General features: G+C 33.1%; 1 protein-coding gene across 2 annotated transcripts in view; it reads left to right on the top strand.

The window, feature by feature from the left end:
• DMD (dystrophin) overlaps positions 1-25,187 on the top strand; it is a 1,150,282-nt gene that overhangs the window by 468,233 nt on the left and 656,862 nt on the right. For both annotated transcript variants that reach the window (XM_072848384.1, XM_072848392.1), the window contains 3 exons: positions 1,443-1,595; positions 2,526-2,708; positions 17,219-17,413. In XM_072848384.1, the coding sequence (XP_072704485.1) occupies positions 1,443-1,595; positions 2,526-2,708; positions 17,219-17,413 (531 nt within the window). The remainder of the gene's footprint in view (positions 1-1,442; positions 1,596-2,525; positions 2,709-17,218; positions 17,414-25,187) is intronic.

Here is a 25,187-nt window from a genome sequence, read left to right on the forward strand (position 1 = left end):
CTGTATGGTACTGTCCCTAGAAACATCCACAGTGAGACCCATTTGGACAAGCTAATAGCTGTAATTGGGAGTGTTGTCTTTCCAGGGAAAAATAAAAGTAAGGAAAGAAAGAATCTTACAGTTGGAAAGTCACCTTGGTCACCTACCTGGAGCTGTAGGCTCTGGCTGCTATAGATGAATTTTTCATCTTATTGGCAAGCAGAATTTTTCTTTCTTTTGAAAATTTTCATTAAGTTGTTCTTGGCTTGGGGAACATGGCATGGTTACATTTTATTATTACTTATTTTGGTTACATTTTATTATTACTTATTTTTAAGCAGCATCTTTCCTTTCCTGTGGTTTTCATTCTAATTTTTAAAGTTTTGCAGATGTGTGTGAATTCAGTAAAAGAATAGCTGGGATATACCATTATTTCATCCACATTTAAAAGAAACTTGAAATCTATTTGGTGTGTCTTTGACTGTTCCAAGTTAAATGGAAGTAATTAATAATTTTTATGGAGGAGAAACAAGAAAGGTGTTTCTATAACTATGCTATTGACCAGATCCTTACTGGCTGTTTTTATGGAATAGAGTGATTGATTTTCCTATGGGTGACTCAGTTAAGGCATTCAACCTTGTCAAATAAAATTCATCTGGGAATGGTTGAGGTAAATTCATTTGAGCATTTTTATATAAAATGTACTAGTAATTTTTTAATGTACTTCTTAATAAGAAGTTGTAGTAGTGAAAATCTTTTCTGAATTCTGTATGAGCAAAGTTAAGCAGTTAAAGCAAATGCAAATGAAGTATATTTAATAATATTTATATGAAATAAAATAACATTTTTAACTTCTTGTTAAAGAAAGGTTTTAATACTTTTATAAAGCTGAGTCACAGACACAAGACATTTGTTATGTAAATAGTATTTAATGTAGAAAAAGGAAACCTGTCTTCGCATACATTTCTGCATTGAAATGATTTTCTTTTGAATAGCTACAGTTTGCATGTAGCCTAGAATTTCACAGGACACCACAAAACACAGGAAGCCCACTTATGGCTAGATTCTAAGTGGGCTGTGTTTCCATTTATCCAGTAAGTATTCTGAGCAGAAGTGTTTTATATAAAATACTGGCATTTGTGTAAGAGTCTTAACTTCTCTGAATATTGGTGACTGTCTCAGTGGTTTATTCAACATGTGAACAACCCTGAATTAAGTAACCTCCTTTAAAAGAAAAAAAATCTGTTAAACTGATGAAAATATGCTGTGTTCAGTTACTTATATACTGTTAAACTGAAGAAAATATGCTGCGTTCAGATACTTATATACTTGATTTAAATATCAACGTTTAATTAAAACAAGTAGTGGCCTTGTGCACTTTTTTCCCTTCAGTGTGCACACATGCCAATTCATATTTTATAAGCCTTTAATTCATATTCTAATAATGTCTGCACTGTGAACAGGACTTGAGATCTCAAAGAAGAAAAAAGGCTTTAGAGATTTCTCATCAATGGTATCAATACAAGAGGCAGGCTGATGACCTAATGACATGGCTGGATGACATTGAGAAAAAGTTAGCCAGTCTACCAGACCACAAAGATGAGCAGAAGCTAAAGGTAATGTTGTTTTGGGATGGCAATGGTAGATCGTTTTGAGCGATAGTTTATCAATTTAACAGACAGCAAATGCAACAAATTTTCAAATAGATACAGAAAATTATCAGTTCAGTTCTTTATTTCTGTTCATAGTAAAACAAACCGTAATTGTCTGCGTTCAAACTGACATTTCTTTGTTGTACTATATTTTGTATTTGTTTGTTATACAGAATGTTACATAAATAATCTGAAACATGCTAAATAAAATTTTTTGTCGATAATATGGAAAGTGTGCAATGTATTAAGAAGCATCAAATGTTTTCTAGTAAAAATTGTAATTTATTTTATGTATTTTTGTTCCAGATGAACAAATGACTTACTGATATATGGATGACCTCTATCTCATGTTAGCACATTCATTTTCATCAGAACATATTCATATGTCACTGTCAAACTCTATAGATTTATTTACATACTGTCAAAAGTTTTCCTAGTTTATTTTGCATCGTCTTTCTTTGCTTCATTCTCTGTTGAGTTTCCCACAGAGTAAAATAGGAGTTAAGTAATATATTAAAGAGTCAAATAATATATTTGTAAGCTGTCCAAACACTATTTGTCCTGAATAAGCTGACCCTTACTGAGAAAATAATCTCTCCAATTGCCCATCACAGTGTACTAGCAACAGTCTGGAAGTGGAAACTCTTGGCCTTTGCTAACCAGTTTTCAGTGTGTACTAGCTGTTAGTATCTCTACAACCGATCTCCAAGAAGATTCTTCAATTTCAGTTATTTTTGTTTTGTTTAAATGTAAAATAAGATATGAAATAGCTGTAAATTTTAATTGTAACAATAAAATGGAAATGGAATTTCTGACAGAAGTATTTTGCTACTTTTAAGTTGATTGATCTAGTTAGCTAACTGTCCTGGGCCCTGTATTGGTTTTGCTCACTAGGAGATTGATGGAGAATTGGAGAAGAAGAAGGAAGATCTGAATGCGGTGCACAGGCAGGCTGAACGCTTGTCTAAGGATGGGGCTGCAAAAGCAGTGGAGCCAACCCTGATACAGCTCAGCAAGCGCTGGCGAGATTTTGAGAGCAAATTTGCTCAGTTTCGAAGACTCAACTATGCACAAATTGTGAGTTGTTACTGGCAAACCCATACGTTTGCAACTGCTACTACTAACAGCATCCTACTAACAATGAGAGCTTCAGGGTCAGTGTCAACTCTTCAGATATTAATAAGAAAAACCCTATTGTCTGCAAGTGGGGGAATCTTTATATTCTAAGACAATAGTTCTGTGCTTTAGTCTTAAAATTGCCCTTAATTTGAATCAGCCAATTACAAAAAACTCAGCAATGAAACATTCATGTTTATTTCTGTTGCCTCATTATTTTTCCACAACATTTTCCAGTTTAAAATTGTCAGTTTGCCATGCATCTAGTTTGTTCAGTGAATGTGTAAATCAGAAAAATGGTCTTTTTCAAACCTACCCATCCCATGCCAATTTTAATTTTTTTTTTTTTTTTTGTCCATAACATGTTATACTCACCTTAGGAAGAGATTAAAAAAAATCTTATGACGCTATATAGACATGGCCTCTTCTTCAAATGCTTCAATTCTCAAAGGAATTTTTTCAAGAAAGTGTACTTTTAAATTTGATAGGATGAAAACATAATTTTATGAACCAACTTCATGTCTTCTGAATTTGAGTTGTTTAGTTGTATATAAAATATAATTTCTCTTACTGGCTTATACATGCTGGAATAACTGGATAAATAAAAGGGAAATAAACTGTTACTATTCCAGGTTTATGACCAAAATAGGTATTGGGTATTACCCATTTGGAAGGCTACCACAGATTGCTTTTGCATTTACATGGCAGTTTTTCCTTGCCATTCCTACTATGCTCATTGTCATCTGGGCTTTTGATTTTATATGAAGAAAGATAAGATTTGCTCTCAAGAAAGTTGTTGCATTATGTGCTTTTCTGCAATCTTAAAAGTGCTAGCGGTAAAGGGGTGTTTCAAAAAAATATAATTTTATTTATTTATTTGTAAATGCACCTAGGTTGCAGAGGGGCCATCCTGACAGGATAATGAAAATTTAAATAAATGAAGTGTTATTTCTAATTGATATATGGTTGACTATGTTTAAAAAAAAAAAAAATAGTTCCAAAAATCAGCAATAATGTATAACCTTTTGGTCAATACAGTCCTCTATTTAATGTACTGTGTGTTGTTTATTTTTAAGTTTTCTACTATTAAGTTATATAATGTATATATAAAAATAATAATTGGGATAGCTATGCAGTTAATGGAAACAATCAGAGAAACATTAACTTTGGTTTGTATGTTATTAAATCTTGTTCCATCTGATTACTCTTTTCAGATTACTATGGTTTATATTAAACTTGATGGATGTAATCAGTTGCAAATTGTTTATATTGGCATGGAGCTAGAGCAGGCTTCACTTTGTCTTGTAAATGAGTCTTTTCTTATAATGAATATATTTGTTCCTTTGATAAGCAAGTAAGAAATAAGAATGTGCATGCAATTTATATAAAAACATTCTGCTGTCAATGTGCTTTTTATGTCACCCACCACCTACCATGACAGAGGATGAGTATATCCATTATAAAATTTTACTAGCAAATCAATAAAACTATATATTAGCATTATAAGGTAGATACAGCAGTACATCTGCTTTTGAATTGGTCAAAGGAATACAGTCACTGACTTTTTAAAGCCATGTAACCATTACATGTATTTTTATTGTTAAAATATATTATTTCTAGAATATATTTATATTCTTGTAATGGTTAAATTTTTAAATTTTCTCAAATATTTCATGCAAGAAGGCTACTTGTTAGTATTTCTCTGGGGAATGAGGAAATTATTCAATGGAATTTACATGCGTACAGGATAATTACTGTATACTTCTCATTTCTCATTAAAACTATCTCTCTCTGTTGACAATGACCAAGGTGATATTCATATGAAATACTGTAGAAGTTTTACAGAAGCTACTGAAACTGGTGAGAGGCAGTTTATTTGCATGGCTCGAATCAGAGTGAGAAGTACAGCTGCCTTGTTACAGTCTTAGTTTTGTCTTTGCTGAATCAGTGAATTTCTCGAGTCCTTTTTTTTCTTTTTTAATACAACCTAAGAACCTACCTCACAGGGATGTTGTGGGGATTAATTAATTGTTTGTGCAAGTCTAAAATAGAAAAGAAAAATGAAAATTCAAACTATTCACTTGAACACATGCATATACCAGCAAAAAATAACTTTCACAGAGATTTTCTATGTTAACGATCAACTGAATAAAACCATATAATAAAAATACAAAAGGGAATTTATTTTTAAAGCAAAAGAAATAGAAAACTTCTGCATTTTTTATTTATAATTGATGATGTATTCAATAACAGACTTATTTAACAATTGAAAGTTGTTGTTATAAATCAATGAGGATTTAGTTGTACTGTATTATCTTGCAATTCATTATGATTCATTGAATAAACATAGCAAGACTGCAATGAAGACGACCTTTAATTATGTGGCTTAATGACAGAATTACATCTCTTACCTTTGTTGGAGCTAATATATTTCTGATATCAAAGTGTGAAATTAGAAAGATCATGCTCCCCTGGATTTTACTTTTCCCCAATATTTGTTGGGAAGACCTGTCAGAAGGATATAGGAACCATAACCAGATAAGAATTGACTCTCTCTAGCATGGTAGATTCTCAAAAAATTCTTATGGTCTCACAAATACTTAGCAGTAAATATCCAGCAACTAATTGACAAATATATAGGTGTATATATATATAAAAAGGAATTTTTTGTCACCAATTTTGATAATAAGGTATGATGTAGTTATATTACCTCAAACACTGCAAGTTCTGTTTAATGCCAATTTTAAGACATTATTCAATTTGGTATAGTGGTCATCTCTTTATCTGAAAATTGTCAGAGAGTAATGTGTGACATTCTATAGGGAAAAAGGTGGGTTTATTGCAATAACAGATTAAACATGGTACACAAATACATAAGTACAACTGCACAAAACCTAAAATGACACTGAGTGGGAAAAAGTTTTTCAAGTTCGTGTTGTCTTACAAGTTTCTTCTCCTACCCAGTGTCTTTATTCATATGTAGCAAAACAAAGAGTGGGCAGAAAATTCAGTTTTTCAGTGTGGCAGATTTCAGATTCCTGTGTTAAGAAAAGTTTAGCATTCTACTTCATTTCTGCTAAAAATTTCTGTTTGAAATCAGTCGCTAGTAACTTCTGTTGTGAAATCTGAATAACTTACTAAAGAGCGGAATATTTTACCATCATGTTTTAAAATTATGTTTAACCACTAAATCCCACTGAAATTCATGGATGCTTAAGATACTCTTCAAAACACAAACCATTAAAGTTTAATCCTAGAGCAGTATGCAATTTTTGCATATTAAAATTACGTGTTTGTTTTTTAAAAAAATCATTTCAGTAAAAAATATAACATTAGAGAGGTCAAGGGACATTTATTTCTAGGTTATCTCTGCAGAATCTAAAATCATTAAGCCTTGGCAGTCGCACAGCATTTTCAGAAAAGTTATCAATCCCCTTTGCTACAGTGTAAACCTAAATCTTCCAGTTACTATTTTTCTGCAACAGTTTATGCCACTGTTCCAGAGGGATGAAAATAGTTATCTGTTGCAGAGAAAAAACTAAATTCAAAAAGTTTAATTCAAATCAGGATCAAAATCAGTTATTGATATATTGATTACATTTAATTAAATTAGCTTTAGTTAATGTGTGTTTTACAGAAGTTTTTTTTCCATGCTTTCACTTCAGCAATCTATGAGCACGTTTATGTCATGGCTCACTTTAGATTTTATGGAGCTGACTGAAATTACTCTGCATGTAGAGAGTACTAAAGGCCTTTGTCATGGGAAAACATTTTCTTGATGAACACAGGTGCAGAGCCTACACTATAAATTCTTATTTCATATGTCCTATTACCGTATTTTATCAAGCTATCCAACATTCTTTCTGCCATCACATATGCTGAACTATGCTGTAAATAGTAAGCCAGAGTATTTTTAGGACAGGAGGAATATTGTTCTTGCAACCTGTTAACAGCTGTCAAAATTATGTACCTATTGATATATATACAAGCAAATAAATAGGCTTACCTAAGTCATTTCAGTAATTTCATTGGTGACACACATGAACATTCTATTGAAATTTATGGTCATTTTACTACTGAAATATTGGGCCTGGATTTTGGCCATACTGGGAAAAATAATAAAGTTGATCAAATGATAAACATCAGGAGAGACTGTCTTTTTCATACCAATTAGACTATGCGTTGAACAAGAATGAATAAGGAAAATAGCTATACAAAACATGTTTTTATTTCTATAAGGTAAGTGATTTAGTCTAAGCAGTTCAGTAGTTACCTGCAATATGGATAAAATACCAGTACTCTTAGTACTTACTATGAAATAAATATCATAAGCTTCATTTTTCCAAATAAAAGACATTGTTCTGTTTAAGATTCTATAAAGCATTCAGAAATTCAAAATACCTGTCTCCTAACTGGATGATCACTTCAGGTGAGAGAGTATGTGATCAACTTCTGGAACCAGATTAAGGACTGATCAAGTTTACATCTGAAATTCAAGAGTTTGTTTAAGTTCAGTCTTTTAAGGGCATCTTGCAGTTTTCAGTTAATATTTCCTTGTGGAGCTCTATTTAGTTCATTTAATTAATTTATTTTTTTTAACTGTTAAAATATGTTTATATATGAAGATATTTTCTGAAATATAAATCAAACATTAATTGAAATAAATCTGTCACAGTTAGATAAACACAGGACTTGGTGTCCTAATTATCTGACTGCATCTAAATAACACGGATACTTCAGTGGTAATGTGCTACCATTGTTTTCAATTGTTGTTTTCCACAGTTTTCGCAACCAGCAGTATTGGAATGAATCGGTTTTCTTCTCTTATCCTTGCTTAAACATTTCTTTGAGTAAATAACCAAGTAATGGTGGCCAAGAAGAAGGGGCAAACTGATTCTTCATTATTCCTATGACGAGTGGAAGAGAGGACAAATAAAAGAGAGAAAAGGCATTAGAAAAGCAAAATAGGAAAATCCCTACTGGACAAAAGGAAAGAACTATACAGTGATGGATTAGTATCTGTTTCACCTATGCACTTTGGGTCTCTTAAGGACAGGAGAGGGGTGATCCTGTGACACCATTTAACTTTTCTGACATTTACAGTGGCAGCTTTTTAAACAGATAGCTTTACACAGCACAACGAAAGGCTGGGCTTTTTTGACTGTGGTCTGCAAAAAGGGTGAGGATGAATGAGAATCTCTGGGAAGAGAATCACAGCTGAATATTTACACCCAGTTTCCAGCATCCATCAACCGGGAAATTGCTATTAGAAAATTTATGCCAAATAATTTAATTGTATTTCAAATACTTTAGTTTTATGTCTAATTTAAGATAAGAAAGCTGTGGGAAGTACACTGAAGATGAATACTGTCTTTCATATAGCTGAAGAGCATCTAGTTTTATAGATGCATTTTAAAATGCACTTTACCTTCTCTGTGTCTAAAATGAATGCATACAGTGTTGTGGTAATTTAAGTGAAGACCATCTATAGCCTTCTTTTGTAAAAGTGGACCAGTTTACTACAGCATTTTGAGTTCTTCCTTCTAAAGCGTATTTGTCTTCTCTTGTATTTCCTTATTAATTCTGTACAGTATTCACTATCATCACTGCAAATCTACAGTATTTTAATAGAGTGAAGTTAAAAAATCCTGTCTTGTAGATGACAGAACTTTACAGAAAAGGTTTTTCTCTGCCATTTTTCATTATCTGTTACAAACTTTAGTGAAGTGGTCTGAATTACATTGTCTAGTTTAAAAGTGAAACTCAGCATCTTTACCTCGTCACATAGGAATGAAAACTTGCTGCAAGTTGGACTAAGGCTGATTTAGGATGCTGTCTTTAAATTACATGAAGCAGTTATAAGAATGTAGTCTTAGCCATGCCAAAGGCTTTTCTTACTGTTCTCTGTATGGTTGAAATCGAAACAAGACGTAACAGCCTTTGGTTAAAGAATCATGTGTGACATAGCACGCAGTTGTCTCTCCTTTCAATATTCTTTGGACAAAACTGAGCATTATACTAGTATAGTATTTTCTTCCTTATAATTACCTAGCTATTTTGGAAACAAGGCAGCTAATTATCATCTTATTTTCTCTGATATAGTATATCGTAATTTATTAACATAATAATTACATGGTGAGGAATTTGGTGTCAAAATTACTTGGCTATAATATTGAATTAAATAAGGGAAAAGACCTGCTGCAGATTGATCTGGCCCGAAGTGACAGTATCTTTTGAAGAGATGATGTTCATCTCCTGTCTACAATTAAGGATGTCAGCGTCACTCTTTTTTTTTTTTTTTCCCCATGAATGTTTCTGAGTATATTCATAAAGGTGCAGAAGGAAGTAAATTTGTGTATGTACAATGTGAGTGCTGAATATCTATGTATGTATATTTAATTAGTTTTCAAAACTGCTGTATTGACAGCAATTTCATTCACATTATTTAAAAAAATCTATGTCTTGGAGAAACAAAAACAGCCTAAGTGACAAACCCTATTATTATTCTGTATGATTGCATCTCTATAAATGTAGATTAAGGTTATTTTAAGAAATAAAGATGGAAAATAATTAGGTAGCGCTTTTTAACATTTCTGGAAGGTGTCAGTGTTTAAGGTTTAGGACCTTGCTCTTTGAAGCTGTTAGCATTCAACACTTATGTGGTATTTTAATAGTATTTTTAGATTATTTTCTAAATTATCTCAGCAAACAGCTAACAGATGCAGTTTGCATAAATTTATGGAAAGTTAGCATCACAAATCAATAGTCAATTTCAAAATGGGTTAGTCAATTTACACATCAGATGGACTGTATTCTAACATATCTGTGCTTTATTTAACATTAATTGGTTCCTTGGTGATCAGTCAGCAGAGTTACACATATTATTATTCAAGACAGCCCTAAAGCTTCATGCATAAATGCTGTCTAAGATAAGGGCACTTCTGTAGTCTTAATAAATCATCCATTAAATAAGCTGGCATTGACCAAAGTCTGATCCTAGGAAGGCTGCCTTCCAGCATATCATGTAGAAGCTTGTTCTGCCACTGTATACACTGTTTCTTCTCTATAGCTTACCACTGTCTGAGAAACACAATTTTGAAATTCTATTTTGAGTAAAAAATAATTTGAAATTCCTTCCATTCTTTCGGGTACTTCCTGCTGTGCAGGTGAATTTGAGTACATAATGCTGGTTTAACATAATCAATAGACACTGTCACAACTGGACATCTTGGTTACAAGGATATAGGACTGTGTAGAAGAGTTTAATCTTCTAAAGTGTCAACTAGATACTTCCTTAAATATGACATTTCCTTTATAATATCTGTATGTATTTTTTCAGCTGTGAAAAATACTACAAGATGAATACAAGAAATGGTTAACAACTCTCTGGATTTATGTATTCTATAGTTAGCATATAAAAACTTTCAAATACATTTTGTCTACTGGCAGGTAACATACTAAATCAATTACAAAAGTGTTTTCCAGGTAAAGCCTTACAAAATTCTAAATAACATTTTTAAATATCTGTTGAAAACCAGCTTAGGATGTCAATTTTGCAACGTGTTCTGATTTTTTTCATTCCAAAAGGTAACATGAGTACCTAAGTATTTGCTTATTTACTGATTTCTAATACTGAGAATGGCTATCTCTTTTGACTCACTGATAGTTGAAGGCTTACCTTCGCCCCAAAGTGCTAGCGACTGTACATGGCCTGAGCAGTGTTTGTTGAATGGTTATGAGGTATAGTCTTTATTTTTTTAATAATTCCTTTTATAATGTTACAAATATCTGTTTAAAGTCACATGACAGAGACATACAGATTTCCTTTTATTTGTCAATTTTGAACTACTGCAATTACTAAGATTGAGATATGCCACCTTTATCAGAAGTAATTAACATATATACATAATTTATTTAAAACGAGACATTTTCTAAATCCCAGTAGTTCCAATTAGTCAGTTATGCCATAATGCGCCAAGATTTTGTTTTTCTTCAGGACATGGTAACATTGCAGCTATAGCGTAAGATGCACAGTGCTCTATTTTTTTTTTTATTTTCTGAAGGAGCTGGTTTATGTCACACACATTACAGCGTATGAGAGTCTTGTGTCTCAGTCTCATCATAGTTGAAATGAGGTTTTTTTGTCTTTGCTTAACAAATAGATACCAATGGAAGTTTTCAGGGTTAAAAGTTAACAGCAGAACCACTAGAATTTCCAATTTGTGCTATTGTGTCCATCTCTCATTTGCGTGAATGCTAGCAGTTTTTTAGTAAGGAGCAATGGGTAAGTTTTCAAATAAGCTGCAGCTAAGTTCAATATGCAGCAGTGCCTCAGCCTGAGGAGAGTCCATATCTGGAGGCAATTATCTAAGCCAGAATAAAACAAAAGCACTGTTAAGCAACTGGAAGATGAACAGGGATTGCCAAAGCTGTGTATTTGACATCTTGGAGGGCTCTAAAGGCACGAGGGTGTGCGGAGCACAGAGCAATCGCTGCAGCACCAAAATGCTTTGTCACAGTTTTTAAACAATATATTTATCTCCTGGGGGGGAAAAGAAAAAAGAAAGGAAGAAAAAAAGAAACCAAAGTTACAACTATGAATACAACCAATATAATGACGAATTACTCTGGGTTTAATGTTTAAAATTAATTGTTATAGCTTTTGTCTGTATCTTTTGTTTCTCATCTAAATATGAAAATAACACACTCAAATAATAATAAAGAAAAATTGGGGGTGGAATAAGTATTCATCCAAGTCTTTGAGCCAAGCAACCATAGGTATCACAAGCAACCACAGGTATCTATCCAATCCACCATACAGAGCTCATCAAAGTGTAGCATGACTATCTGAGTTTTTGGGAGATGTCCCTTAACTTAAGCCTAAAAGTACAGGGAACAGACCTTTTCTTATGGAGAAAACCTTTGCATTTCAATCAAGTTATGAAGGTCAAAAATAAGACAGGGGAAGTAAGTTCACACTGGTCTATGCCTGTTGATTGATGGTTTTCAAAATCAAATCCTGCAATTTTCTGTTGCTATTCCAAAATTTACTGAAAAGTTTTCTAAGTAATGCTATTATTAAGAATAGTTTCATTTTAACTAGCTTGATTTCATTTTTTATATAGATAAAATAGATAGATTCATTTTATCATAGAATAAAAACTGTTAATGGAGCATTTCTCAACCAGTAAGGTATGCCTTAGCAGTGAAATATTGTGAAGACATAAAGCACTCTCTGTCCAAGAACAGTGCTGAAAATAATCAATCATGTTTATTTTTAAAGTTTCAATTTTTATATGTCACTGATAAAGTCAGATACAAGCATTAAAATACATGTTTTAAGTATTGCAACTTACAGGCTTTTATGAACTGTGATCATACATGAGTAGAAAAATCACATACCTGAGAAAATATTTACATTTTTACATTAAAATATTATTTTTTAAAAAAACTTATTATTTTAAATATATTTTAGTGCTGCCAAGTGCATATTAAGGCCTTGCCTTCATGGAATTACATAAGCATTTTATAAATTTTTAATCCTGTAGTGAGGATTAAGTTCTCTCTGTACTTGAAAGAGATGCTTCTTTTTGTACTGATAGATAACTTTTCTGTGATTGACTGAGGCCATCCAATCTCATAATGAAAATTCCGTATTATTGGTATAATTTTGATCCACCTTCTACATCTGTACACACATACAGGTAAGATGTGCTAGCAGTACTGTAGACACAGAATTTATTTTTCTGAATGTTAGCTGACATCATCACTCACACTTGGCATAGGAAGGGGTGAATAAAAAGTTCTTTATATATAAATATGTACTTGAAAGTGGTTTTATAGATCTCTGACAGCATTTAATCATACTTTTGTGGTTTTAATTCTTTAGTTGATATATTGATGCTCACCATGGGCTAGCAAATATCATGTAGCTTAGAGTTTGCTCTAGAAAGCAATAAATTGTCCCAAAGTTTATTGGCCTCTTTGAGGCATGTCTGCCTTTGTCCAGAAGGTGTCTGCTAGCTGCTTCTTTTTCGTGTATCAGCACACCTATGTTTATTCCTCTGTGACGACTGACTTTTTACACTCTCATATATCTTCCAGCTGCTTGTAAAGAATACTTTCTCAGGCATTAGTACACTTCAGGAGGAGGCACATGTTTGTTTGTTTTTCCTGAACTCCTCATCAGGATGCTGCTAGGAGCAGTATCATGGTACAGTAGTGCCAATAGGTGTGTTTTGCCACTTTACTCCTGCCATGTATTCTGTTCGTGTGAAGTTATTAACTCAAAAGCACAGTGCACTAAGGTTGCTGTGAGTTTGGAGGCCTACAGTGAGAAAGGGACCAAAAATAGACGTTTTCAAGGCCTAACACAAAAAGGTTGGAGGCTTTCTGGGTGTAAACTGTTGAACAATAAAAGTGATGTTGGGATTGTTCCCTCTGCAGAAAGAGGAAAGAAAATGGATATACTGAGATGTGTGAAATGTGTTTTAACACTGAGTTTTCCAGTGCTAAAAGGAAATTAACAGCATTGTCGAAGGCCAGTTAGCTCTGATGCCACCAGGTAATACTGTTCTAGATGTAGGCCATAAGATACTTCTTTGGGGGGATGTTTGATTTTGTAGGCCAAACCTGCATTATTCCTGTAGTTCTTTTTTTTTTTTGGGGGGGGGGGGTTGGTTGGTTTTGGTTGGTTGGTTGGTTTTTTGCTTATTGGTCTTCTCTGTAAGGGCCAGTTCGTGGATGTATTTCTTGTCTTTGTGTTGCACCTGCTAGGACTTAACTATCAATAAAATCAGTTTGTCATGCGTAGGTAGTCATGTTTATGTAAAGATCCTATCCCTTAATTAAAAATATGTAGCGATGGGGAAGAAAATTCAATTTACTGTTCTAGTGATGTTACACCTGTTGAAAAGGAATGCATGAAATGTTAAGCCTTACCCAAAAGAAGTTGTTTTTTCAGAGACTAGAAATAATTTGCACATCAGTTTATCACTGACAATCAAGTAAAAATACAAAATAAATTAATATCAATAAAAATATATTTTGCAGAGATAACAATATAGGAAATGGCCATTTACACTAGCATTTCCCCATCATTCTTAACAGTTTATTTGTATTATGTATTATTTTAAAATATTATTTGGTTTTGAGTATTTTCAAGTAACTATCTAATGTATTCTGCCACTTTGTCAGATTCAACTTATTCAAAACCATTCTTAAACAATTATCTAAATTTTTAATTTCCATTTTCTTATTTACTTTTAATCCGTATAAAATGTTAACCTACCCTGCTTCTGCTGAACCATTTTGGCATTAGCAATGACATATATCTTTATTGAATGAATATTATTTTTAATAGTAGTGGTTCCCAGCTGCTACAATCTCCTTTTTTTTAAAAAGTTTTTCTCATTACAGTGTTAGTATATGATTCAGTTTCAGCTATGCATTTTGAGTAAAGATGCTTGTCCAGAACATAGGGAAGGACGCTCCCCATTGTATCTTCTACAGTACAGCAATTCCACATTCAAACATAGGGACAAACAAAAATTTTTCCCTTTCTTTGCTGATTAAAGTTGTCAGTTCTGGATATGCCTATCCTCCGTTCCTTAGTGCAAAATGTCAACTTCTGCCTTGGGTTCTGTTATGCTACTGTCAATGAATGAAAGCTAGAAGGAAAGAAACACCTGTGACCTATTGAAAAACCCACTAAAGGCAAAGAAATTTAATCTGTGATTTCTAAAGTTGTATCAAATTTCAAACCCTTATTTAAATAGTATTCAGAAATTAATTAATTTGGATTGTTACTCTTTTTTTAGAATAAATTATTAAATAATGTTGCCAAATATGAGGGCAGGTTCTGGTAGGCCTCTACTTTCAAATATCAATCCATTTATTTATTTATCTGTTTGTAGTACTTTACAGTTTAAACAATAATATAAACATTAACGGTTTGCTTGAACTAGAAATCTCCTGAGTCATGTTTCCTGTAGCACTATACGAGTAATTGTCCAGCTGTGAGAAATATGAATGTAAAGTTTTCTGTAAAGGGCAGTATGACTATATGGTTGCATATATCCCATTAACATTGATGCTAGTTAAATATTACACATATTTTGAGGGATTACTAAATCATGTATGTCATACAAGGTTCAGTCCTGTCTTCAGATTTTAATTAATTTTGCCTTGAAGAGTGCTTTTATATGAGTTCTTTGTAGCAGTGTTTGAAAGATACCCAATTTTGGCACTACTATAAATAATTAAGCATGATATCCATGATGTGCTCACACACCAAATTTCCGCTTGACTTTTTTCTGGTTTCAGGAATTATTTAGAGCAAGAAGGCACAGATTTTATTTTATGTACACATATATACATGTATGTGTGTACATGTATGTATACATGTATACATAGTTATTAGCTTAAATTTGGGTTGAAAAAATAGATTAAACTAATAAAACTGTAGAAAATAATTATATTTTGTGTGTCACTTTACATATTCATGTGACCTCATTTTGAGTGAATAACCTTGCACATCTAGTGCGCTCTTTTCATTACTGTGAATATAAATATTCTGTCTTCTCTATCAAAAAGAAAAATACAATTATAGTTAAAAAGTTCTTCATGTGGGTCTAAAGTTCTTTGCTGCATGTAGAAGTGTCACAGCACAGTCTTGAGGAATGAAAATATATTGCTGCATGCCTCAGTGGCCTGTTGAGAATATTCCATTTTCTCATCAACTAGGACAGCTTTTTCTTTAGGTTTTCTGGGGTAAACTGTTATTTTTCCAGAGCATGTGATTCATGAAATATATGGGGAGCAAACAGAATTTTTTTAAGCAATTTATTTTAAATAATAAAAATTTTAGCAGTGATATGGTAGAGGGGTTTCAATGTTAGCAGATGTACTGAGAAAGTCATTTGGTGAGAAAAGTGTAAGCAAAGTAATTAAATTTGTGTAAGAAATGCAACAGAATAACACAATTCTACAGATAACTTTATGGGCTTTATATGTTATATGGATACATCTTCTAGATAGGCATATTTTAAGACTCTAAAGAAAATTGAGGAATCAGGTGACTCAGCCCAGTAACTGAGGAGAGAAACATGGCATGAAAGGATGGACAGGGCAAATAGATAAATTAAAATAAGACACCTTGCTGAGGTAGTATGTGCAAGATAATGTTTACATTTGTTTTCTTTTACATACTGTGTAGCTAACTAATGATATTGTTTTCTTCAGGACCATTGATCCATCGTCTTTCACCTATGTGGCTCCAAAATCCATGATTTTCTGTATTAGGACTGGAGCATCTAAATAATATGATTTTTGAAAGAAAGTTTACCAGCAATTGCTTGTAAAATTTCTTTGAGGTCCTCAATAAGTAAAGTTTATATTTTTGAGAAGACAGACAACAAGCACAATGGATCTTGGTCCTACACTAGGAATCCTATGTGCTGTGACAAAACACATAAATAATAACTTATGCTTATGAAATCAGAAATAATTCATATCTTTTAATTGTTGACTTTTCTAATGGAGATGCAGGTGATTATGTATTTGGAGTTTAGTTAAAAGAAACAATCACAGTTCTCCCTGATCCAAAGCACACTTTCAGTATTACTTTTTATCTATGATCCACAAATACATCAAATCAGAAATTTAGAGAATTTATATAAAGTCACTATTTTGTCACCTTACATGTCAGTATTTTTCCAAATGCCATAGACCAACTATCTATTTTCTTGGAACCAAAATACTATGGGATTTCTTTACACTTGGTGTATGCATGTGCTTTCAGAATAGGGTGTCTATTTCATATTTGTCCAGATTAAAATTAAAAATAATAATAATAATAATCTTAATTTCCTGAAGAGGTGTGTTGCTGGGATTTCTGTTAGAAATACGAATGCATTAAAGACCTTTAAAATAATGAAATTCCAAGTTGTACTTTCTAGTTTAAAGAGAAAGGTTTTAGTATAGTGTTGAAATTGTTGAGTTGACCTAGTTGTTTTGTGTTGCATGTTATTTAAGAAATTGTGTTTATTACACAAGTCATTATTTTACTTGACACCTTGAAATTATTTAGTACTTTAGGCCTCGCATACATGGAATTTCTATAATGAAGGACAGATTCTTAAGGAGGTGTGATGATTTAAGATGAAAGAACTAGCACTAAAATCTCAGTAACACCGTAATCTCAGAGTACTCTTGTATTTCCTATCTTCCTTTCTTTGGAGAGTAGGAGAAAAAAAGTTTGTACCCTTTTGCATGGATTAATTTTAGTACCTGCCATTTCAAACAGACTAGTGGAGTGTGAGTGATCTATGTCAGAAACCTCAAATATTTCCTGCATTTGTCCTTAGAAATTATTTTAATTGTTTCTAGGTTGTGAACTGGAAATTGCATTGTTATACGTTTGTGTAGTGTTAAGAAACTAAAGGAAGCATTCTGTTGTATATCTATACTAGCAAACAGTTCACGAAGATACAACTTTTGTGGTGACTGAAACTATGACCGTGGAAACCACTCATGTGCCTTCTACATACCTGGCAGAGATCCTCCGCCTTCTGCAAGCCTTGTCTGAAGTAGAAGAGCGCCTTAATTCTCCTGTTCTGCAAGCTAAGGATTGTGAGGATCTCTTCAAACAAGAAGAGTGTCTCAAGGTAAGATAGAAAGCCTTTCTTAAAACAATAAGTTTCTGTTATTTTGGGGCTTCTGTATATTGGCAGCCTGCACTCACTCTCAGACACATCTGTTTTATAAGTGCTCAGCCCCTCTCTGTGGTGTGTACATATATGGATGTTTATATATGAAGGCATATTGGTACAAAATATAAGACCACTGAAGGGTTCACTGAAGGGTTTCCACCTGTATTTGGAAGACAAGAGCATTAGGGTATCTGCAAAGTATGTCCTTGAATGGGAGAGAAGGGATGGAGGGGGCAGTTATATATTTAAAGTTGTGAACTTGTGGTTAAAGTTTTGTCTGTGTGTTTTTAATTTGAAGTAATTACTAAGTAACCCTATCCATACCCAATCTTAGCAGCTTTATTTTAGTGTTTGATTTAAAAATATTTTTTATTAAAACAGCAACAAAACCAAGTAAAATTTAACTGTTCCATTCCATGCTAGACCAAAAAAGCTTGAAGTCTGATTGGGACTGTACTCTGTGCAATTATTACAGTTTAATTAACTAAACAGAAAATACTGTCCAGTAGGTAGATAATGTAGTTAAGAAAAAGTAGTAATTGTAGTACTAATTCAGTATTGTTGATACGACTTTAAATATTACTGTCTGGTTTCTTCATCGCTTGCAATAGTGAAATCCTTTGATATTGGTGGAATTTTTCCAACACAGAATTGACATAAGAAGAGAATAAGATTAAAGTTGTAAGCCTAAGTAGATGAATGAGTTATCAGCTTTTGCAGAATAATGTTTGTGTGAGGAAAGCCTTGTAAAAAATCACGCTTAAGTGCTGTATATAATTACAGCAATTTCAAATTGTCATCCAGCATGAAGAGAAGACCACATTTCCATTTTTCTGTATTATTTTGGGGAAGGAAAGGTTTTAACAAAAGGAAACATTAGCCTAAAGAGGCTGGAATTTGCCTACAGTCAGCTATAATATAGAAGCTTAGAGGGAGAATCAGGGCAGGGGCTCTGGCTAGGTGCTCTGAATTGTCCTCTGTAGAAGCCCATTTATCTCTTTGCACAACAGAGGAAATGTAACAAAACCAAATCCATATGCTGTTATTAGCTTCTATAAAATCACATCTATTTATAATTCTTATACATGCATAGATCTTATGCATTTTAGGCATCTGTATATATATACCAACACACATGCATATATAGATATTCTTTATTAGCTCTTGAAAATGAGGGTGTTTTCAGTTTCCTAGCAAGGCAGTATAGTATGTCTAGTGAAGCATAACAGTGAACTACTGGAGCAAAGGAAGCATATAACTGATAATAGGACTGTGTGAAATAACAGTAGGCCATTCCTTTTACCACTTCTGATTTAGTACCAGTAGATTAAAGTGGTTGTGAGTATTGAAGCACACAACATGCCGATGTTATTGTCATTCTTCATTTTAAACAATCCCTTTTGATAGAATGATTATTCTGCGCAAAAAAAGTCATAGACCATGTAAATCATGGCTAACGAGCTACCACTTGGCCCTTGTCTATGAACTTATGTTCATTACTACATTGGATGGAAAAAAAGTTACCTGCCTCAAGCAGTTTACTGGTAGTTTACTTCCTTTTAGTGCTTCTTAATGCTTTACATTTGGGCTATCTTTGTCTGATTTATATCCATAACTAATTTGTTATTCACCCACATATATTTGGTATTATCGGAGTTGACACCAACTTTAATAATACGGATGACTGAGGTTACAAGTAAGTATTGCCATAGGTTTCATTTAACTGAACTCTTAAATTGTTATGAGATGCATTTGTGGGCACAGTTCCATCTTCACCCCAAATGAATCTCTTAGAAGAGGCAAACGGATCTTGCACATTCGTGGGCTTTTGGAAGGGTATAGTTTTGATCTGAGCCTGCTTAATGAATATTTCTTTCCAAGGAAAAGCATTCATCATTGTCATTATCCTGCAGTAAAAATAGGAAAGTAGTGCATAAATCGTTCAGCAGCTGGTTGGGAAAGGTTTGAAATTAAATTGTGGTTGATTTTTATCCGTGACAGATTTGCATGAATCAAATTACAGAACTGTCATGAATAACTCTGTGTTTTAAAATTGAGTTTGTGATTTTTTTTCACTCCCATTCAGAAATAATCCATTTTAATTAATCCTTAAAAGGAAAAATAAGTTTATTTACAAGAATCTTTCAGTGGTAACTGCTTTGAACATTTTTCTCCGAAGTAAATATGTATAGTAAGACTTAAATCTGATTGCTCATTATCCAATAGGACAAATATCAAATACAAATTTAAAATTACTTTTTTTATTTGTCATAGATAATTCTTGGACTGACTTTTTGTATCAAAATAATGTAAAACAGCAAAATACAGGTTTTTGCAGCAAAAAACTGATAACTTCTACCATTTAGTAAATTATAATGGTTTTATGGGCACATTTAGTAAATCTGCTGAAACCAGCTCATTGGAATGTTGTTCTCTTCATTTCAGATTTTAGGGAGTGGGAAAATCAGATAGGGAAACGAGGTCTTGTCCCTTTATCTCATAGAGTCAGCAATCACAATGTTTCCATTATCCGATTACAAGCTCTTCTAAGTATTAGGACATACAGTACCTCTGTTTTTGTTCATCACCATACTTACTCACAGTATTTAACAAGCAATTTAAATATTACAGTTCTGTCAAAGATGAAACTCCAATTGATTGTATGGAAAATCATGGTTCATAGATTGAAGGGTTAGTAAATTGGGCTTAATGATATACTCTCAAAATAGGACAAATTTTGTTATAAGCACAAACATTATGATACTTCTGTCTGCTATTGATGATGTTCATATTGATGGAGTTCATAATCTTTCAGTTGCCCATATAGAATCAGTTGTAATTACAATGGATTTCATTACGTGATCAAGTGTAGGGGTAAAATGCCTTCAGAATTTAGCTAATTATCCTTACTTGCAATGGATGTTCCAAATGCTTCCTGAAAGTTAAATGAATGTACAAATTTGCATATATTCAACTTAATCTGGTTTTAGAAAATCAAGTTATATTGCTCATACTCAGCCAAAGTTTTCCTCTGTGGTGATTATCTCATGCAAGCTACTTGTCTTGTCCAAGCTCCGTATTATTTGGTGGGAGATGTAACCACTGAAATAAATCCATTTATTAACTTGAGAATTAAAACTAACACATATTTCTGTTTGCTAACACATAGCAAAAATGAGTGTGCTAAAATGAAACAGTCTACCCGGAATTTAGGAAGTCTGTTTTGCATTTATAGCCATATGTGAGAAAGTGTTTAGTAGAATACCATGTTAAGAACCCATGTCATAGTCATGGCATAGTTGTGCTTGGTCATTATTTAACTATATCAACTGTGAATTCAAAACTTATTTCCTGAGGCTACTTGCTTTATATAATTAATGCTGCAAGCCTGTAGTAGGGCCCATACATATCAGGCATTTCTTTTTCTTTAATCTTCTTAATTTTCACAGGAACAATGTGTTGTAGAATATAACTATACATTTAGCTATAATATTTTTCAATGATGTAATAGTTTTAATATGGAAAGCCATCTGGCTCTTCGAGAAGGAGTTTTCTTATATCTGTAACTTCTTGCATAATCACTCTAAGAGTTATTTTTCTAGTTCATCTTCTTGTGTATTTCCAGTAGGCTCTTTATTTAGTTCATTAAAAATTGGGTTGTTTACTGTTGTTTTTTTTAAAATATAGGTATTTTCATGCTCTGGTTATTTTTTTTTCTCTTCTTTTTCCCTTTGTTTGGTAATTATTTTCTTTCACCTACTGACACACAGAGTACTTTTTTTGCACAGTTTTCTACTGTGTCTTATTTCAGGATATAGGGAATTTACTGTACACGTTACACATCCGTGATTCTGGCAGCCAGAATCCCCTTTCAAAATAGTTTATTAAATGAATAAAACCCATACTAGATATTGTAACTCATAGCTCTGTACAGATTTTAAAATTATAAGTAATTTGGGGAATTTTTCCAGCCATTCATAATTGCTAACAACTGTGCTGTTGCTGGTTTTCATGTTAGTACAAAAAGCATGAAATACTGTAACAAATCTGCTATTCGTATAATTATAAAGACTAATGCTACATATGTTTGGATTGCCAAAAGTGTATTTTGAATTTTGCACATTGGAATCCATATTTGGCATGTATTAAGTAAGTCTTATCAAGAAACATCACCTAACATGATATTCAGAGTGGTTTTCTGCTGCAGCTCAGTAAAACCCAATTAACCATAACTTAGAACTGAGTGTAATCAAATGCACTCCCCAACTACATCTGTTAGTAATGCAGCATTTCGTGGCTGATTTGTACACAAATAGCCAAGGAACTGAATTTTTACAGAATGTTGTCTTTCTCTGGCAGATAAAGACAAATTCCAGGTAGTGAAAATGAACTGGTGTTCGAGTCTCTAGCACTCAGATTTCTCTTTTCAAGAGCAATGAGATGGATCATTCCCCAAAGGCTACTGTCACTTCAGCTGCTAATGATTTTCTGTTATCCTTTTTTTCTTAAAATTAAACTTTGTGCACTTCTGTTAACCATGTTACAAAATCTCCCAAGGCATTGTTGATAACTAACTGCTTGAAACTATTCTCTTCAACGTGAAAGATAGATGGGGTATGGGTGTGAGATACATGGGTTTGTGCATACACATATATACATGATCTCTTTTTTTTTCTTCCCTTGGACACTCATGCCATCCAGTTGTGGATTTCATTTTTAGAAGGTCAGCTGAATTACCTTTCTTTGTCTGTGGCAGCTGTGCTCTAAACAAAAGCAAAAATCTGACATATAAATCAGAAATTATATGGCCTGTCCATAGGCCATGAATTCTAAACATTTAGGGATATGCCAGTTATCAATTCTAAAGTGCATAGATGTATTTCATCTATTTTTAATATTTAGAAAGTTGACCTACTCGGTTAAAAAAACCATACAGTTTCAATATATGTAGGCACATATATTACTCTTCATTTGATTATTTAAACATGTCAAACACAATAAGTGCCTTCCTGGGTGCATGAGATGAGCTGATATTCAGACCTACTGAAAAGAAGGCTACTTAACTTGAGTGCTTAAGTGTGTCCTGGCGGCTTTTAGCATTTCAATTACATTTTCCCCTGGTCTTTAAATATGCAAAATTTTAGTCATAGATGAGATTTTGTGAAGATGCTGTCTCTTTTATATTCAAGGGATATAATCTTGGAAGATTTGGAGGCATTTAATATTTTTATCCCCTGATATTTCTTATATTCAGATTAATAGCATTGAATACCTTAATTATCCATGGCCTGCGCATATAAAACCAAGGTTTAGGTAGACCTGAGTAAGGAAGGCTGAGTGTGAGACATTATGCTTGGAAAGTTAAATGAGGTTTATTGAGTAATGAGACAGACCCAGCCAGCTTTCACTTTAGATGACAGATTGCTGACAAGGGAGGAAACATGTTCCTTATTGTGAATCATCCCAGAGACAAGACGTCTGCCATTCTGCTTTTATTTATAAGTATTTCCTTTAGTGTGCTAAAAGTAAGTCACATTTCTCAGGACCTATGGATTCAAATTACTCGTCATAGAGGCTTTATGGAATGTTCCTTTTCCTTTTTTTGACAAAGAATAACATATTATGGTATTTGCAGCCCTAGAGCTTTAGGAACCCAGAGTATTTTTTTCTTTTGTTTTGCATGGAGGGTTTTGTATGCAATCATTTCAGAGCATTGCTGTCACATGTCCATAGGATTTTGATTCTTACATTTTACAAAATAATAAATACAGTGTAATAACTTTAATTGACAACCACATTTTGTCACTTAGAGGCATTCAGGCTTTGTCTTAAGTGCTTGTTGTTTTTAAAATATTTCTCAAGTAATTTGGAGGAGAAAATGATTTGGATAATTATCACTATCTCCCTGTCACTTCATATCAGTACTACCAATAATATACCAGTAGACTGTTATACCCGCGGTTCTAAAATACTGATTTTAAATCAAGTTTGTTGCAATAGAATTGTAGAACATATTATCTAGAAATGAGATGGTTTGGGTGACGTGTTTAAAAAAAAATTCCATTGGTAGAATCAGAAGAATTCATAAATGCTGAATAAAGAGGAATTGGTGAGTAGTTTATATGGATATTTTTAAAGTTTCTTTAAGAAAAATGAGGAGTTGCAGAGTTGGAAGTCAAGTTGACATACACAGATGACACATATTAGAATACAGAACTTAAAGAAAGGGAGGAGAGAGAGAAGGCCTTCCTACTCACGGGCTGGGACGAGCTTCAGTTTGCTTCAAAGTGTCCATGAAGTCTGTCAGGTTTATGACAGCTTTGTAAGACTAAAAGCTTCTGCCTGTTGGCTCCACACATCTCTGCAGCAACTTTTGTATACCAAATTTTATACATGGAAGAAGGTTACTAGTAGGTTAACACTTAAAACCTGCATGAAAACTAGTAATGTTTGATGCAGTTACTAAATGTTTGGGTAGAGTGTGCAGTAAATTGGAACAAATTGAAAATGACAGTTTAGTTTGATTAAAACCAAGGAAAAGGAATGAACAGCCAAAAAAATTTCAGCAGTGCTAAACAATGGAACAGAGCAATGATAGGAAAATGGTGGCAGACAGGTAAAATATAAGGCATAGTGAAAGGAATAAGTTCAATTACACCTGACACTCGAGAGTCTCAGTTGTGGACTGAATTGTACCTTCAAAATATTTTCTCAGTGTTCATTTTTATCCAGAACTCAGTTGTTGTTCTGTAGTAAGAGTTAAAAAATTATATGCAGAATAGAACACTTTATCAGTAAGTACTACATCTTTGCTGTGTATATTATGTTTACTTTTAAAACAATATAAAACATTTTGAAAGTATGTAAAATAATTAGAAAATATTCAGAGAAGGGCAAAATAAAGGTCAGAGCCATATAAACGAGACCTACATGAGAAGAGACTAAATTGATGAGATTTTTGGAGAGATAATAGCTGATGTCATGACAAAGGAGGTCATTCATCAAATTTTTTTTTTAATAACACTGACACAAGTGGGTATTTGTTTAAATTAAGAGGGAGTCATTGTTTATGAAAGGATATAGATTTTGGATTAGTTAGTATCTATTTTTCATTCTGAATTGTTACTGAAGCTGTGTGATATTCCATATATGAAAACCCAAAATTTTAAAACTATGGTATATTTGCATCAACAGGGCTGAAATTTCCTTTGCTGAATGTCTGTCTTAAATTTATTTTGTTTCATTTGAATAGATTTCAAGAAACTTGTTTATTCCATTCTAGAAAATATGGATAGTGAAAAAAAACCCATTGTTTTCCACGTTTAAGCAAAAACCATCAAGAAATACACTTTTTTAACCATCATTTCCCAGCAATGTGAAATTTGACACAGTGTGATTTTTATACCAGGTTTATGGTTTTTGCCATCCCAGTAAAATTAATGGCCAATTTTAACACTCCCTCTGCCAAATCATTGTTTTCATATTGCCTATTAAAGATCTTCTCCCTGCAGCTTACTCAGTTCTCCTGCAGCTCCTAGCAGTGACCAAATTATACATACACAAGACAGCCTCAGAACCTCAGCATGCTCCACCTAGGATTATAGGGCTCATGCTTTTTTCTTGGTGATTGCTCCAGGGAATGGTTTCTGAGTTGGGAAGTAAAGGAAAATGAAAGGACGGGAAATGTAAATACTGACATGCAAAACTTTCGAGTTTTTGTCTTTTCTGC

The sequence above is a fragment of the Ciconia boyciana genome, chromosome 1 (assembly GCF_034638445.1).
Source record: "Ciconia boyciana chromosome 1, ASM3463844v1, whole genome shotgun sequence".
NCBI lineage: Eukaryota > Metazoa > Chordata > Aves > Ciconiiformes > Ciconiidae > Ciconia > Ciconia boyciana.